This window comes from Cervus elaphus, chromosome 1 (genome assembly GCF_910594005.1).
Source record: "Cervus elaphus chromosome 1, mCerEla1.1, whole genome shotgun sequence".
Classification (NCBI taxonomy): Eukaryota; Metazoa; Chordata; class Mammalia; order Artiodactyla; family Cervidae; genus Cervus; species Cervus elaphus.
Window position 1 is genome coordinate 95,012,896 of NC_057815.1, and position 17,522 is coordinate 95,030,417.

Below are 17,522 nucleotides of genomic sequence, written 5' to 3' on the forward strand. Positions count from 1 at the left end.
TTTATTTTTATTAAGAAGTTCTGTTTTTTTCTTAGCCAATAAACTATTTGGCCCAATCCCTGGGACACCACTAAAGAAACACCTCTCAGGAGATATACCCTATAAAGTCATGAGTAGGGATATTCTTAGAAGGGATCTGGACATGTACTTCTGGGGGACTAGGGGAATCCAGCCAACCATTTTGTTCCTGGGAGGACTATGTATAAATAAAAGAAAAGATGCAGAATAGAGAAAAGTTTAACAAAACAGAGAAACCACAGAAAGTTAGATGGCTCTGTTTAAGAGTTGAGGGTTGCAAAACCCAGACTGCTGGAAAAAGCAGGGCAGTTGGCCTTATCCCCCTCACATATGCTCCAGGAGGACAGGCACACTGCCCTATGCACCCCTGAAATGCAGCGCCTAGCAGAGTGCCTAACACGCAGTAGGCCTTCCATAAGCATGTGTGGAATGCATGAAGGAATGGATGGAGGAATGGAATGATGGGTGGAAACCTGATAACAGTACAAGGATTGATGACAGCCGGTTTCAGCCCTGGCTCTGATAACGCTCACTGTGCAACCCCGAACAAGTCAGATTCCATCTCTGGCTCTCAGAGTTCTCATCTCTAAAATCAGGACTTCAACTGGATCTCAGCTTTCCTCTGATGTTCTAGGATTCGGTGAGAAACCAAATGACAGAATGATCTCTGTTGATTTCCAAGGCAAACCATTCAGTATCACATTAATCCAAGTCTAGCTAACTCTGCTAGCCTTCGCCCTGCTTCATTTTGTACTCCAGTATTCTTGCCTTGATAACCCCATGAACAGTATGAAATGGCAAAAAGATATGACAGTGAAAGATGAACTCCCAGGTCGGTAGGTACCTGCTACTGGAGAAGAGTGGAGAAATAACTCCAGCAAGAATGAAGAGATGGAGCCAAAGTGAAAACAATGCTGAGCTATGGATGTGACTGGTGCTGGACGTAAACTCTGATACCATAGAGAGTGATATTGCATAGGAACCTGAAATGTTAGGTCCATGAATCAAGGCAAATTGGAAGTGGTCAAACAGAAGATGGCAAGGGTGAACATTGACATTGTAGGAATCAGTGAACTAAAATGGACCAGAATGGGCGAATTTAATTCAGGTGACCATTATATCTATGACTGTGGGCAAAAACCCCTCGAAGAAATGGAGTAGCCCTCATAATCAACAAAAGAGTCCAAAATGCAGTACTTGGATGCAATCTCAAAAATGAAAGAATGATCTCTCTTCATTTCCAAGGCAAACCCTTCAATATCACAGTAATCGAAGGCTATACCCCAAACATCAATGCTGAAGAAGCTGAAGTTGAATGGTTCTTTGAAGATCTATAAGACCTTCTAGAACTAACACCAAAAAAAGATGTCTTTTTCATCATAGGGGACTGGTTGCAAAAGTAGGAAACCAAGAGACACCTGGAGTAACAGGCAAGTTTGACCTTGGAGTGAATGAAGCAGGGCAAAGGCCAACAGAATTTTGCCGAGAGAACACACTGCTCACAGCAAACACCCTCTTCCAACTTTATCACTCCTGTATATATTCCAAATATTTTCACTTTAACATGAAAGAAATATACAAATTATTAATATATTTTACATTTCTTTTTTCATTCTGAGCCTTTGAATCTAGTATGTATTATATACTTACACAGCCTGCCTCAATTCGAGTGGTCACATATTAAGTGCTCAGTGGCCACACGTAGATAATGGCTACTCTATTGAGCACTGCAGATCTAAAATATACATTTGAGATTTTTGAGAAATGTCAGATATGCAATAAAAACTATGACTATTGCTTATTCTTCTATAAATGATTAATGAAATATGGGAAGGGAAGAGAAATTGAATATCTCAATATGCCAGCATTCTACATACAGAATCTCATGTCGCCTTAAACAACCCATGCAGGTAAATGTCATTACATTATACTATATTTACTGAAGATGAAATTGAACATCAGAGGGTAGATAATTTTCCCAAACCACACAGAAGCATTTATACAATCCAGTGGATTCAACTAAGTTGATGTGCTTCCAAACCCTTTTCTCTGTTAAAACCTTCAGATTTTCACTGAAAGAGAAAAAAAAAAAAAATCCCAAACAACCTAATCAGAAATGATATGAGCTCAGCATCAACTAAAATAGTTTTATTCTCATTTATATTTAATGAGATCATTGAAATTTGAAAATGTGATGATCAGAGGCAAACTCTCATAGGAGATGACTTCAGATCCATGACTCTTTAAAATATTTATTAAAGTAGGAACCCGGGGGCCATTTTCCCCCCAGAACTAATTAGTTTTAGAGCTGGTTTCTTTACTGATAAAATAAGAAGTGTACTCTCTGCTCTACCTATTTCATATCTCTTTTTAAAAGCAGGACCAAAAAAAAAAAAAAGATGGAAAAACATTTCATTTAATCGGTTTTATTCTTCTTCATTATCAGGAGTTGTTTTAGCCTGGAATTTGTGTTCCTGGATAAGATAATTATTTGCTGGTAGGCTTTTAGAGCCTCTAGCCAATAAATCATTCTGTGACCCAGGAATGGGGGATGGCATGTCCCAGGAATCCATATCCTAATTAAACTTTGGAGATGTAGGCAGAAAACGCTGATTGTTACTATTCAGGCGCTAGTCATGTCCGGCTCACTGAGACCCCATGAACACAGCACAGCAGGCTTCCCTGTCCTTCAACAGTTCATAAAGTTTGCTCAGACTCATGCCCATTGAGTCGGTGATGCCATCCTACCATCTCATCCTCTGTCATCCCCTTTTCCTCCTGCCCTCAATCTTTCCCAGGGTCAGGGTCTTTTCCAGTGAGTTGGCTCTTCACATCAGGTGGTCAGTATTGGAGCTTCAGCTTCAGCAACAGTCCTTCCAATGAATATTCAAGGTTGATTTTCTTTAGTTTTGGAAAACTCTGATAATGAAAGATATTTCAGGAGAGAAATCTTCCAGCTAATGAATGTTCTCTTCTCCTCAGGGCCTATCTGTAAAATGGTGGAATAACCAGCACTTCCAACACCATGTCAAAACAAATATCTACCTCAAAGACCCAGATATTGATGTAGAACCATTTCTTGTTATTGGAGATTTACAACCTGTCAAGGTATGTTTAGAAATACTAGGCACTTAGAGAAATGTTTCAGGAAGTGGCTCTTGGAAAGGTCTACACCTTTGTCTTGAGATCAGGCTGGAAATTCTGGATTCAAGTATGTTGTCAGAACATCTCTTCTTCTTTTAAGTCCAGGATATAGATTTTAAATAAGTGAATCTGGTGTTGTAAGAAAAGAAGAAAATGTGGAATGAATGACTCTATGATCTTAAAAGTCATTCAGTTTAAATCACTCATAAGAAGGCATGGCAGTACATTCGAGGAGTGCTAAATCAGGAAACACCTATGTATCTATTTATGTCAACTAATTCTAGCTGTTGGAAGAAACTAAGCTGTTATTTTTAGTTTAGGTTATTTTGGTTCATTTATACATGAAACTCACCTCAAATGCCTCATAATACACTTAGGACCTCACCTCTAATTCAGAATTCGTTTTTTTTTTTTTTTTTTCCCATGTATTTCTATTAGTTGGAGGCTAATTACTTTACAATATTGTAGTGGTTTTTGCCATACATTGACATGAATCAGACATGGATTTACATGTTTTCCCCATCCCGATCCCCCCTCCTGCCTCCCTCTCCATCCCATCCTTCTGGGTCTTCCCAGTGCACCAGCCCTGAGCACCCGTCTCATGCATCCAACCTGGGCTGGTGATCTGTTTCACCCTTGATAGTATACTTGTTTCAATGCTGTTCTCTCTGAACATCCCACCCTCGCCTTCTCCCACAGTCTAAAAGTCTGTTCTGTACATCTGTGTCTCTTTTTCTATTTTTCATGTAGGATTATCGTTACCATCTTTTTAATTTCCATATATATGCATTAGTATACTGTATTGGTCTTTATCTTTCTGGCTTACTTCACTTTGCATAATGGGCTCCAGTTTCATCCATCTCATTAGAACTGATTCAAATGAATTCTTAGTAATGGCTGAGTGATATTCCATAGTGTATATGTAGCACAGCTTTCTTATCCATTCATTTGCTGATGGACATCTAGGTTGCTTCCATGTCCTGGCTATTATAAACAGTGCTGCGATGAACACTGGGGTGCACGTGTCTCTTTCAGCTCTGGTTTCCTCGGTGTGTATGCCTAGGAGTGGGATTGCTGGGTCATATGGCAGTTCTATTTCCAGTTTTTTAAGGAATCTCCACACTGTTCTCCACAGTGGCTGTACTAGTTTGCATTCCCCCCAACAGTGTAAGAGGGTTCCCTTTTCTCCACACCCTCTCCAGCATTTATTGCTTGTAGACTTTTGGATAGCAGCCATTCTGACTGACATGTAATGGTACCTCATTGAGGTTTTGATTTGCATTTCTCTGATAATGAGTGATGTTGAGCATCTTTTCATGTGTTTGTTAGCCATCTGTAAGTCTTCTTTGGAGAAATGTCTGTTTAGATCTTTGGCCGAATTTTTAATCGGGTCATTTATTTTTCTGGAATTGAGCTGCTGGAGTTGCTTGTATATTTTTGAGATTAATCCTTTGTTCCTTCATTTGCTATTATTTTCTCCCATTCTGAAGGCTGTTTTTTCACCTTGCTTATAGTTTCTTTTGTTGTTCAAAAGCTTTTAAGTTTCATTAGGTCCCATGTGTTTATTTTTGCTTTTATTTCCAATTTCTGGGAGGTGGGTCATAGAGGATCTTGCTGTGACTTATGCCGGAGAGTGTTTTGCCTATGTTCTCCTCTAGGAGTTTTAAAGTTTCTGGTCTTACATTTAGATCTTTAATCCATTTTGGGTTTATTTTTGTGTATGGTGTTAGAAAGTGTTCTAGTTTCATTCTTTTATAAGTGGTTGACCAGTTTTCCCAGCACCACTTGTTAAAGAGGTTGTCTATTTTCCATTGTATATTCTTGCCTCCTTTGTTGAGGATAAGGTGTCCGTAGGTACATGGATTTATCTCTGGGCTTTCTTTTTTGTTCCATTGATTAATTCAGACTTCTTAAGCAACAGGAAAAGGACGGCAAACTCCAGGATGTCTTAGCTGTTAACTTTCTTAAACCTCAGCTTAAAAACCAGCATGTAAGGATTATTACCAAGATTTTCAGAGTCTGATTTCAACATAGAAGGTATAAGGATAAGCACAGAAAGGTATCTTTCCTTGAGAAGAAATAATGGATCCTGAGAATTAAGTGCTTAGGAAGAGGCTCTATCTCCTTCTGGAAGAATTTAGGAGCTTACTAACAACAAAGGAGTGTGGCTTGGTCAGTTGCTCCATGGACTTTGTGGTGACCAGAATTGTGCAACTTTCTGAAAATAGGTTTTCCCAGTTTTGGAAGACAACCTTCTTCCAATTAGCAAAAAAAGTCTCCTGCCAAGATATAAAGGAAAAAAGAAAGATACCTTGACTGTAGTCTTCAGTCAGTTGTTCTTCACAATGACTCTGCAAAGGAGTCAGAGCTCTCTAAAGTCTGCAAACTCCTGAAGTGAAGTCGATCAGTCATGTCTGACTCTTTGTGACCTTTTGGACTACAGCCCACCAGGCTCCTCCATCCATGGGCTTTTCCAGGGAAGAATAGTGGAGTGGGTTGTCATTTCCTTCTCCAGGGATCCAACCTGGACCTCCCACATTACAGGCAGACTCTTTACAGTCTGAGCCACCAAGGAATCCCTGTGAACTCCTCGGCTGACCACTAAACTTATCACATTTTGACTTCTCTCCTCATTCCCTCACAGCAATGGAGAGTTGCCTCACTGGAGTTCATGAGGCAGCCTGACCCCCTCCAGAAGTGCCTTCTGTAGAACTGTATCCAGTTCTCATGCTGCCTCCTCACAGAGGATGGAGACATCATCACTTCTCCACCATTCTAGAGACATATCCCTTGAGCCTTAGGTTCTGTATACTTTAATTTCAAAGCAACTCACAACACCTTACTTAAACTCTTTTAATCTCTAAAATTCAGTTGTTTCACAACAAAACTAATTCTGGTAAGCCTTAACTGTTTCTGTTCTTCCCATTTTACTGTCAGTCTTTCTACCACTTTCTTCAAACATTCATTCTTTTAATAAGTATTAATTAGATCCCCCAGGGCCAGGTCCTGTACTCATATTCTGGAAAAGTTAGACTTCTCCTTTGGAGCAATACTCAAAAATCAATCCTTGACCTACATTTGCCAGCTCTCCAAAATTTCCCACTGACTCCCTCTTTCAAGTTTCCTACCCCTTAAATATCCAGAACCTGGGAGTAACTGCAAGTAACTATCATTACTTTATCACCATGACATTTATTTTTATTTACAATAGTAAGAGAAAGAAGGGTCAAGTCTAATATCGAAATAACAGAAGAAATATGTAGAAGGGAAGGTATCAAAAGAATGGGAAAAGCAAAAAATTAAACACGGCTCACAGTGTTTTAAGTGACTGACATATGGTAAAATTATAGAGGAGATTTGAATTATCATTCATTCATTAATTCCTTCAACTAAACATTTATTAAGTGTCTCTTAGGTAATAGAGATAAACCATTACTTCTATGCTTCCTCTTAAGATACTTGCTGCCTTTGTACATTTGGACACAGACTAAATTAACTAAGAAGACCCCTAGGAAATGACTCAAATTCCCAGTGGTAAGATTATACATTATCAAGCCTTAAAATGAGTAAATCACAGCATGAGATCCACGATGGAGTCAAAGGAGGAAAGATGAAGTAGATACTAGAGGTTATGACTATGTGTTTTATAACACAACCATTCAACAAATACCTGTTAAATGGATGAATAGATAAAAGCAGACTGTGCTTCAAGCAAAATTCTAAGCACATAGTTTGAAGAAGACCTTAAAAACTTATCAGAAATATTCCTCCTGAATCACCATTCCATTCCACACCAGGACAAATATTTTAAAATGGCTCCCATGGGAATAATAATAAACAATCACAATCCCTGAATTCAAATGGGATAAGCCACCCCTGCAAGAACTGCCCACATTTAAATAAAGAAAAAGGCACCACAGTATTTCCTCCCCCTTCAGTTCTGGTTCTTCAGTGGCTTTAGTTTGACAGTAAATGAACTCTGACCAGATGGCTCTTTCTATAGAGATTCTACATACACACACACACACACACACACACACACACACACACACACAACCTTGAGTATAATAACAGAAGTCTATATTGTTCTTACTTTAGTTTTATTCTCTCCATTCAGTATGGGAAGAACAAAATCAAATTCATCAACTACGAGAAGCAGCACCTGTACTTCTGCACGGGTGAGTCACACAGGAAGCCACAATCCTTATCTTCCCGTTTCCTTGAAGCAAACTGTTGTCAAAACAGAAGGCATGACTGAAATCCTCCCACAGAGAGACGATCCCATGTCTTGTTGTGCCTCAAAAAAGCAGCATGCTTTATTTCAGACTTACCTGGGTGAAATCTGAAAAGGAAAACAGAAGAGCAATTAGGCATTCTTAATGGGCATCTCATCACTCTGGCTACTGTACAGGGAAGGAGATGTTCCAAGAAGGATGGGAGGCAGGACGCCAATCAAGGGGTCTGGAATATGTGACTCTTGTGCTGGATAAACTAAATACAATACTTATAAAGAAGAAAAGGATAGTGTATGTGCATAGGGAGGAAAACTAGGAAAAGAATGCTTAAGTACTGACTGTAGGTGCCAGAGAAAGCAGAGTCTCATGAATAAAAGTCACCTGCAGAGCTTCTGTGTGAAAGAAAGTTGACTGTTCCCACAGCTTACATACAGATACACACACATATAAGATAGATCTGGACATGTTCTAGGCTTGAGAGAAAATAGGGTAGCTGAATAGTGCTAATACCAATGAAAATATTAGAAGCAAAAATGTTCTGCTCTTAACCAAGTCAAACTGATGATAGCTCACAAAGGAAAGTTTAGGACCCCAAAATATGCTCGTCTAACACATGCTTACTCATTTGGAAAAGAAACCCAAATTAGCAAAGTTTCCAAACATTTCCTGTAGATCAGTGGTTCTCACCTAAGAGCATAGTTGCCCCCAACATTTGACACCGTACAGATACTTTTTTGATTATCAAAACAAAGCGGGAGAATGGTACTGACATCCATGGGGCAGAAGCCAGGGATGTCATGAAATGCCTTACAGGACACAGAACAGCCCTGAACAGTAAAGAATTATCTGACCCTAAGATGCCAGCAGTGTTAAGATTGAGAAGCGGTTGCAGATGATCTGGCTCGCCCAAACACTGGCCACCAGTGGTCATCTGTCTCCTGCCTGACCGGGGTGGCCTGTGAGTCCATTTTCTGAGACACGAGGCTCAACCACCACTGCAGCCTCTTCCAGTGCTAGAATTCTGAGGACTTCTCCTAGTGCGGTTATTCTCTTTCATGACCAAAATGGGTGTAGAGGACACTGGTTCTCCAGTTTGAAAGGTAGCTATTCCAGCCCAGACAGATGTGTATTCACATAAGAAAAAACTGTTGGGGTCTCTTGTCTGAACTCTCCTCCTGTGTGTAGTAAAACAATACAGCCTTAGCTTATGAGGAATGGGTGAATATTGTAGCTTCACTGCAGAATGCCCAGCTTACAAACCACATCGTCCTCAGGAGCTGTTTCATTTTGTCATTTTCTTTCAAATGTCTTCAGCTTAGTATGACAGGTACAAATGAGTCATACTTAACCTGTCAAAGGGTGATGAAGCTTGACATTTCATAAAGGTGGCAAGACAGCTTTCATGCAGATTCCTGTAGTAAGGAAAGGTACTTCAGTATAAGCTGAGCACAACTCTCAGAAAAGAAAGGGGGGAGACTTTGAAAACACCGGGACATGCTAAAGGAAATTAGGGAAAGAGGATAAAGGGAGGGGAAGCTGGTCATGTGGTTAAGCCATGTGTGTCTTCTCACTGGTGCTTATCAAAGTCAAACTCCTTACCCTTCCAAAGACTGCAGGACAGAGCCCGATCCTCTAAGACTGTACTCCAAAGGATGACTCCCAAGTCCTTGAGAAAGACATTTCTGGGTCAGGGAAGATCCATCTCAGAGGGACAGAGTAAGAATTTTATAATTGTAAGTTTTCTAACAAATGATCGAAGAAAAAGGAGGTCAGAAGCCTACTGAACATGCATTAAGTTCTTTGGACAGTCTTGAACTTTCTCATGCAAGAATTTTAAGGGGGCTGGAGTCAACCCAAGAGCATGGCCTTGAACTGTTCTTAGAAACGATTTCTAGCATTTCTGTGAGTCTCTTAGTGTGTAGGGTGGACAAAATCATCTGTGCTGACAGTTCACAGACTTTGAAAGTTTGCAGGTCAAGAGTGGAGCCTAGTCAGGAAGGGGACTCCAGAGCTTCTGGCTCAAGTTTGATCAAGGAGAGAGTTGTCAAAGTCTGAAGGTTGTCCATATGACTCCTATGTGCTCCAGGCAACTTCAGTGGTCCTGGGGGATGAGCAGGTAAATAACTATCAGACCAGACTCAGTATGCCTGCTCTATATCTGCCACTTCAACATATTGTGACAGGGCTCAACACGAAGGATCGTGAAGGATTGAAGGATTCCAGGGACCTTGAGAAAACTTGAAAGCTCAGAGCAGAAGCATTCCAGGATGCCTTCATCAGGAATGACTCAGATCTTCAAAGCTTCCCTAGTCTCCCTAAGGGTGCTTGAACCAAAGTCCTGGTTCAGGCTCAGAGACTCTAAAGGCCCAGCAGCATCCAGGATGTGGCTGTGGATCTCCATCTTCCATCCCTTCTCAGGGGAAATATTCCAGGGGTAGCATGTTAAGATCAACTCCCACTCGCTTCCACAGGAATCATATCTGCTTATTTTTTCACTATCCTCTTTTTTTTTTTTTTTCCTCAGTTGGGGTCCACCTTTTCATGCCGGTAGCTTTGAACCTGAAATCCATGAAAGAGATGTGCCGGAGAAGGTGCTGGGAGGTGAGCAACTCGATTCCTTCTCTAGAGCTCGATCAGGCTAGTAGAAAAGGGGAACTGTGCATGCTCGGTCCTTTCCAGATGTAGCTTCCTTGAGTACCAGGATATAAGATTTAGCCAGTTTTATTTCCACTAGCTTAACTTTCAAGCACTTCTTTCTGCAGGACATCGCCTGGGTCAGCAGCTCTTACATTCGCTATTTCATCACATTTGTTCCTTTCTTTTTTTTTTTTTTTACTTTTTTTTTTTTTACATTTGTTCCTTTCTATGGAATCTTTGGAACCTTGGGGCTCATGTGCTTAGTCAAGTAAGTAAAGAATAATATTCTCCCACTCTTATTCTGGATGGTCCTCTTACCTTTCTTATCTGAGCTATTTATGAATAGCAATGATTAGCAGATTATGACACCAGACCAGATACTAGTAACTGAGATATTTCCAAGAAAATGTGGGATAAAACAGCTGAAATAGTTGAATGAGTTTCTTGGAAACTGAATTTGCCCAATCTTGCCTTTTTTCCCACATGATTAATTCCCAATTGTGGTATAGTAATCCCTCAGCGTCTGAGGAGGATTATTCCCTGGACCCACCTCAGTTACCAAAATCCAAAGATATTCAAGCTCCATAGTCATCTATTCATATATGTGGTTCCACAACTGAGAATTCAGGCAAACACTAATCTTGTAGTAGAGTATGTGTTTACTAAAAAATATCCACATTTAAGTGGACCTGCATGTTTCTCAAAGGACAATTGCATTCTGCCTGATCACCAAGTCCTTCAAACTGTAATCCAGCTGGACATCATAATTCTACCGAAGATAGTAAGAGCCCAGTTTTTTAAAAAGTTATTTTATGACTAGAGATTTTCCCCACATCAAAAGCACTTTAAACTGAATCACCCTGTTCACCTCGCGATGCATCCCTGCCTCATCACTCACGTCCCTGCTCATAGCGGCGGCGGCTCCTCCGCGTCAGGCGGTTTGCTGACGGCTCACGGTGGGCCTCCCTGCTGGCTCAGACAGCAACGCGCCCGCCTGCATTGTGGGAGACCCGGGTTCCATCCCTGGGTCGGGAGGATCCCCCGGAGAAGGAAACGGCAACCCGCTCCAGTATTCTTGCCTGGAAAATTCCATGGATGCAGGAGCTGGTGGGCTACAGTCCACGGGGTCGCAAAGAGTCAGGCACGTCTGAGCGACTTCACTCACTCTACATGCATTATCTTATTTGATGTAATCAAAAATGCACAACCAGGCAATGTAGATAGTATCAATTTCGTTTTTCTGGTAAGAGAACTAAAGTTCAGAGAAATGAAATCACTCACTCAAGAACTAATAAGGGCCAGTAGCAGTGCCAAATCACAACTCGTCCCCAGTTCTATCTGATGACAACAGCCAAACTGTTAATCACATTGCATATATGCTTAAGTTGTTGTCACTATAGTTGCTAAGTCATGTCTAACACTTTTGTGACGCCATGGACTGTAGCCTGCCAGGCTCCTCTGCTCTGGGGGTTTCACAGGCAAGAATACTGGAGTGGGTTGCCATTTCTTTGTCCAGGGGATCTTCCTGACCCAGGAATCAAACCCAGATCTCCTGCACTGGCAGATGGAATCTTGACCACTGAGCCACCAGGGAAGCCTGACCTTCAGTTATCTAGGGTCTTCTGAGCCTTGCACCAACGCCTTCAGAAAATACTGGGGACACTGCTCTGGTACAGTAGGCTGCAAGACAGGGAGTGTGACTGATTCCCTAGTGTGTAATCTTCAGATATAAAAGGTCTGCAAAGATGAAAAACAAATAACCACCACTTTATTGCAACCTTTGAGTCACTGCCATTTCCTCTAATGCTTGGCCAGATCTGCAAGTGGGTATGCAAGCCCAGTGACTGGAACTGAAACACCCCAAGGAATGATCTAAACTTCCTTTTATTCTCTTAAAGCTTTCTTGAGAGTCCGTGGATTGCATATGTTACCCAGATGAGCCACATACCAATGAAAATAAGCAAAGAGGAGAACCAGGACTGGTTCAGCACTCAGGTAATAATGCTGTTCTTGGGAAAGCATCCACCAAAGCATCCTGATTACCATCTGCTTACCTCACATAATACTTATTGGAGGCTTACAGGCGCCAGGCTTTGTCAACTGTTTTGCATGTAGCTACATGCTCAGAGTACTCCCACTTCACAAATGGTAAAATTGAGGTATGAAGAAGTTCTATAACTTGTGTAAGATCACACAGCTAATAAGTGGTAGAAGCAAGTTTTATTTATTTATTTATTTGGCCACACTGTGTGGCATGCCGGGTCTTAGTTCTCCTACCAGGGATCAAACCTGTGTTAAGCACACAGTCTTAACCAGTAGACCAGTGGGAAATCCCTAGAAGCAGGTTTTAAACCTCGGGAGTTTGATTTCAGAAACTTTGCTCTTAACCAAGGCTTAATAAACTATAGTCCAAGGGCCAATCTAGTCCAGTCTGTGTTTTTGTAGTTCTATTGGAACACAGCCACATTTATACATTACATATTCTCTGATAACTTTCATTCTAAAACAGCAGAACTGTGTAGCTGTGATGCAGAATTAAAACATTTACTGTGCGGCACTTTACAAGCAAGGTTTACTAAACCTGCCTCAACATGAAACAGTCTTTCAATGAATCTCACACTCCTAGAATAACAGAATGGAGAACCCTGCAATCCCCCTCATTTCATTGTATAGATAGTGGGGCCCAGAGGGGAGACTCAGCATTCTCGGGGAGAATGCAGCTAACAATTAAAAGACTTGTGACCCATGTAGAATACCACTGCCCCCTAAGCCTGACACTGGCTGTGTTGTGATTACCTGGAGAATCCAGGCATCATACTGCTTCCTTCTCCATGCTCATTTCCAAGTTCAGTGGACACTCCACACAGCAGTGGTTCTCAATCTTTTTGATCAAGAAACCACTCTTAAAACTTATTGAGAATGTGAAAGAGCTTTCTTTTGTGGAGGTTATATCCACTGATACTTACTGTATTTGAAATTGAAACTGAGAGTTTAAAAATATATATTAATTGATTTAAAAAAAAAAACAAGATAAAGTCAATAAAGGTTAACATCAGAGTGATGACATCATCCCATGTTTAATAGCCTCTGGAAAAACCCATGGTATAAGCATGCATGAACAAGAATGAAAAAGGCAAATACTGTCTCAGAAGTATTATGGGGATCATTTTGACATTGAAGATCCCCTGAAAGTGTCCTAGGGAACCCCAAGGTGCTCTAAAGTACACTTCAAGGAACCCTGACATAGAACAACTGCAAAAATAACGTTAAAAATGGCAACAACCCTAACAAGAATTAAATCTTAGAAAGGCATTGAATAAAAGTCACATTCATAAGCATTCTACATAGTCTGGAGAATCCTATAAACTTCTTGTCAGTCTGTCTTTGTGTAAAATAAAATACATTAGATTAAAAAGGAAGCTATTTGTATATATTAATATATTAATAAATGTATTTCTAGGCACAGAGCCCTTGATTAAAGCCCTTGCATGCTTTATTCCCCATTTAGAAGTCCTTTAAGTCTATTCTGTGGTAATAACATTCAAACTCCTATAATTTCTACCAGAGTCCTACAATCCCACTTCCATCTGCCAAAGTCCTTACTCACAATACCTTAGTCTTCTGATTTTGAGGGCTGATAGTGACTTAGTCCTCTCAGATCCTATTCACTTCTTTATATCTATTGCCTTATCTATACTTCTTAGCAAAATGCCTTATTTCCTTTATAGTTGCAAGGTCCCTGAGACCTGGGACTTATTTTTATCCCTCATGGTTTGTGACACAAAATGCATACTCAATCAGCACTTGTTGAATGATGGATAAATAAAAGAGTAACTAAATCTCTTGTTTGTCACGGGCTAATCTACATCTAATGTAAGCTTTTTCTTTGCAGGTCTTGGCCACCTGTAATGTTGAACAGTCCTTTTTCAATGACTGGTTCACTGGGCACTTGAACTTCCAAATTGAGCACCAGTGAGTAAGAGAAACAGTTCATGATAAAGGGCAAGGGCTGTCACTAATAACTGCCCTCCATATAGTCCAGAGCAGAGCAGAAGACTCACCAACTTAAGGGAAAAAAATGAACCAGGGCTCTCTAAAGGATGCTATTTTTCAATTAACAACAATGATAGATAAGGGAAGAAAGAAATGAAGGAAGTGTCACAATTGTGAGTAAATGGAGTGAAATCTTGGAAAAGTATCAGTGACTCAGTTTCCAGATTCCTATGGGCTTAGAAATTGGCGATTTCTTTGCATTTGCTTTGTTGGCAAAACCTAAGAAATATCAGGACACTTGGGTAACCAACTTGTGTTCAAACTTAACTATGTTATAATTCAAATATTTTCTTATCTGTGTCTTTGGAGCCAAGTTTACAAAATAACTAAGGAAGTGGAGTCCCTGCTGCAATTTCTAAACGGTATCTGGAAATACTTTACCAAAGGATCAGTTACAGAGAGGAAACGGGTAGTTCACTGCTGCTGTTCATGGGGTCGGAAAGACTCAGACATGACTGAGCGACTGAACTGAACTGAACTGAAGGGATAAGATGAGTCTGCCAGCAAGTTTTTTAACTTTCCAGAACTAAAGAATTGTGCAAGGTCAAGGTTGGGTCTCTGTGGTTGATACCATTTTATTTTCTAAAAGAAGGAAGGGAACTTTGGGTTTCTCCTTAGGTCTGAAAAGTTGTATATCTCCTCTGTTCCCCTAGTCTGTTTCCCACAATGCCACGCCATAATTATCACAAGGTGGCACCTCTGGTGAAGTCACTGTGTGCCAAGCATGGACTGCCGTATGTGAACAAGCCCATGTTGAAGGCATTTGGAGATATTGCCAGGTAATAACAGTCCCCCAACCCACAGCTCTCATTTCCCTTCACTGCTGGTCCCCAGACTCTTCACTGCTTTATCAATCATCATTCAGTCAATAGCTATTTATTAAGGAACATTCATGTGCCCAGCATGGACAGGAGGCTTTATAAGGAGCAACACTAACAGAGAAATGATAATAGTCATTCCTACCATTTACCTGCTGCCTTCTAGGTACTTCTTAGTGAAAATATCTTGGTGCCCTACTAAATTACAAGCTTCTTATAAACCAGGGTTCTGTATTATTTGTCTTTGTATCACCCACAAAGCCTTGACATGCTTTAGAACTTAACCAGTAGAAGGGACTCTCCGTTCATCTGGATCAGGGTTGAAAACTAAGCTGCTCGCAGGGTCTGGTGGGACAGGCAGGGGTGACTCTTCCTATAGGAACTGAGAAGCCATATTCATCCTAAAGCATGCACAGTTACCTAGAAAATCCTGTGCTCATCAAATTAACAGCCAAAACCTTGGTTGAATATTTTTTATCTTCACATTAGGAAAAAATATTTATTAATATAAATAAATAAGCCATCAAGGCTAGACCTGGTCAGATCTGATCCCTGAGCAGTAATCCATCTTCACTTTCTACCACTGCCCTCTTCCTTTCCTGGCCTCCAGATATCTGAACCCCCTTCAGTTGCTACAGAACTCCCTGCCCCTTGCCCATGACACATCCTTGCTCACCTTTACTTCTACCTAGAATAATCTTCCAACCTGCCTCCCCCCGCCCCTGTCACCTTCTCAAGTTCCATTCACTCTCCAAAGCTCACCTGAAAGGTCTTTTCTTCATCTCAGTCCTCCCTTGCCCCCAAGACTAAACCTGTCACATGCTTGCTTCTCTTCATGTCTGACTTTTATCACAATCATGATTAAATAGCATGTTGGGTAATATGTGTCTCCCAGTGCAGACCAGGAACTCCAGGTGGACAAGACTCTCATCACTCTTATTCACTTCTGTGTCACCAGAGCCTAGAAAAATGTTTCACTTTATAAAGTAGGAGAGGTAGGTGGATACAGGACGAGTTGGTTTATAGTCATATGGTTTATCTTACAGAGATTCAGCAGAGCTTTTTCTTTTAATACTGGAGAGAAGGAAAGTGATGCTTTGGAGTACAGAAAAGCATAAAACAAAATATCAGTCTCCTCCATATAGAAAATGTGAACTCACCTTCATAAGTCAGTGTATTTGACTCCCTCCGCCGGACAAGATAGAAAGAGGTCTTTCAGATATAGTTGAAAACAACAATGTTGTAAAGTATTAAGTAAAAGAGCAAATGTTCCATGAAGTAGCTCCTTTGACCTGAGTCTTACCCGCTCATGATTTTGTCTGCTCCTCTTGCAGGGCCCTGAAGAAGTCCGGAGCCCTCTGGAAGGAGGCTTACTGCACGCATCCACAAACATAATGCAGATGTGCAGGTGCTAAAGAGAAAACCACAGGCCCCAAAAGTGTCACTTGTGCTAAAGCCCATGGTACCAAACCTCTACAATACCTGACATAATTGCAGTTACAGCCTTCCCCAGAAATGTTATCTTAATCAGCTAGTCTGGAATTTTTGGGTAGGCAATGTGCTGTGTTTTACTCCTTCTCCATTCCTGCCCCTGGCTCAGAGAAAACCCTTGTAATCCCTCCCCCAACGGGGAAAAAAAAAAGTGTCTGCCCTCAATATACTTTGCTGATGGCTTCCTTGCCCCTCCTTTCTTCCTATAAAAACCTTCCATTTGCACAACCTCTCAGAATTCCCTTCTGCTTACTAACTGGGATATTGCTTGATTCAGAAGTCATTGAATAAAGCCAATGAAGTCTTCAGATTTACTCAATTGAATTTTTAACAGCTTGTTCAATAAGATTCCCAAAGGAGGACACTCAAGGTCTATTACTTTCACAACTTCCCAGATCACTGAGTGTGGCATTAGAATTCAGATGATCAATCCTGTGTATCATGTCTGCCCTCTGCTCACTATCCACATGAATAAAGATGGCTTAATTGGGTAGACTTCCATTTAAACTAAATGACTCATGAGAGTTACGTTACAGTCCTACCTGAAATTCTTCAATGGATTCCCATTGCCCCTGGAATAAAGTTGCAATCTGCAACCTGGTGATTGCCAGCAGACTACCAGCACCGGCCTTCCTCCAGGAACCCTCTCCCCCCTTGTGCCACTCCCTCCCTCAGCTTCAGGCCCAGGCAGCCAAAGCAGGCACAAGGGAAGAATGTCTGACCTCAAATAACACCCAAAAACTAAGTCTCCGCATCACCTCCAGGGAACCTAAGGATCAGGACATGACTAGAACTTTAATGCCAGAATCTTTTTAGAAGTGAAGGGTTCTCCATCCTAGAAGATCCCAGGTTGAAGCTTCAACCATATCCTATCATAAATGGACAAGTTCCAAAGTCCACTAGTTGAAACCTGCTCCACCAACATTTCTGCCAACGAATACATCCTCCACAACTCATAATGTTTGACCGAACCCCAGATCAAAGACACAGATTTGAGCCCTTCCCATGTCTCCTTGCCAGTTGGCCTCAAAATAACACTCTTCTCAAGAGCTGGTGCCATAGTATTGCTTTCTACGTGCTTCAAGCAGTGAGCCCTTTGCTTGGTAAAGATTTCAGGGAAGCCTCC

General features: G+C 41.1%; 1 protein-coding gene across 1 annotated transcript in view; it reads left to right on the forward strand.

The window, feature by feature from the left end:
* LOC122700551 (fatty acid desaturase 2-like protein FADS2B) overlaps positions 1-16,710 on the forward strand; it is a 40,691-nt gene extending 23,981 nt beyond the window's left edge. The window contains exons 5-12 of the mRNA XM_043913503.1: positions 3,001-3,126; positions 7,280-7,340; positions 9,922-9,998; positions 10,160-10,302; positions 11,933-12,029; positions 13,927-14,006; positions 14,741-14,866; positions 16,240-16,710. Of these exons, the coding sequence (XP_043769438.1) occupies positions 3,001-3,126; positions 7,280-7,340; positions 9,922-9,998; positions 10,160-10,302; positions 11,933-12,029; positions 13,927-14,006; positions 14,741-14,866; positions 16,240-16,300 (771 nt within the window). The 3' untranslated portion in view covers positions 16,301-16,710. The remainder of the gene's footprint in view (positions 1-3,000; positions 3,127-7,279; positions 7,341-9,921; positions 9,999-10,159; positions 10,303-11,932; positions 12,030-13,926; positions 14,007-14,740; positions 14,867-16,239) is intronic.
* Positions 16,711-17,522: the final 812 nt, after the last annotated feature.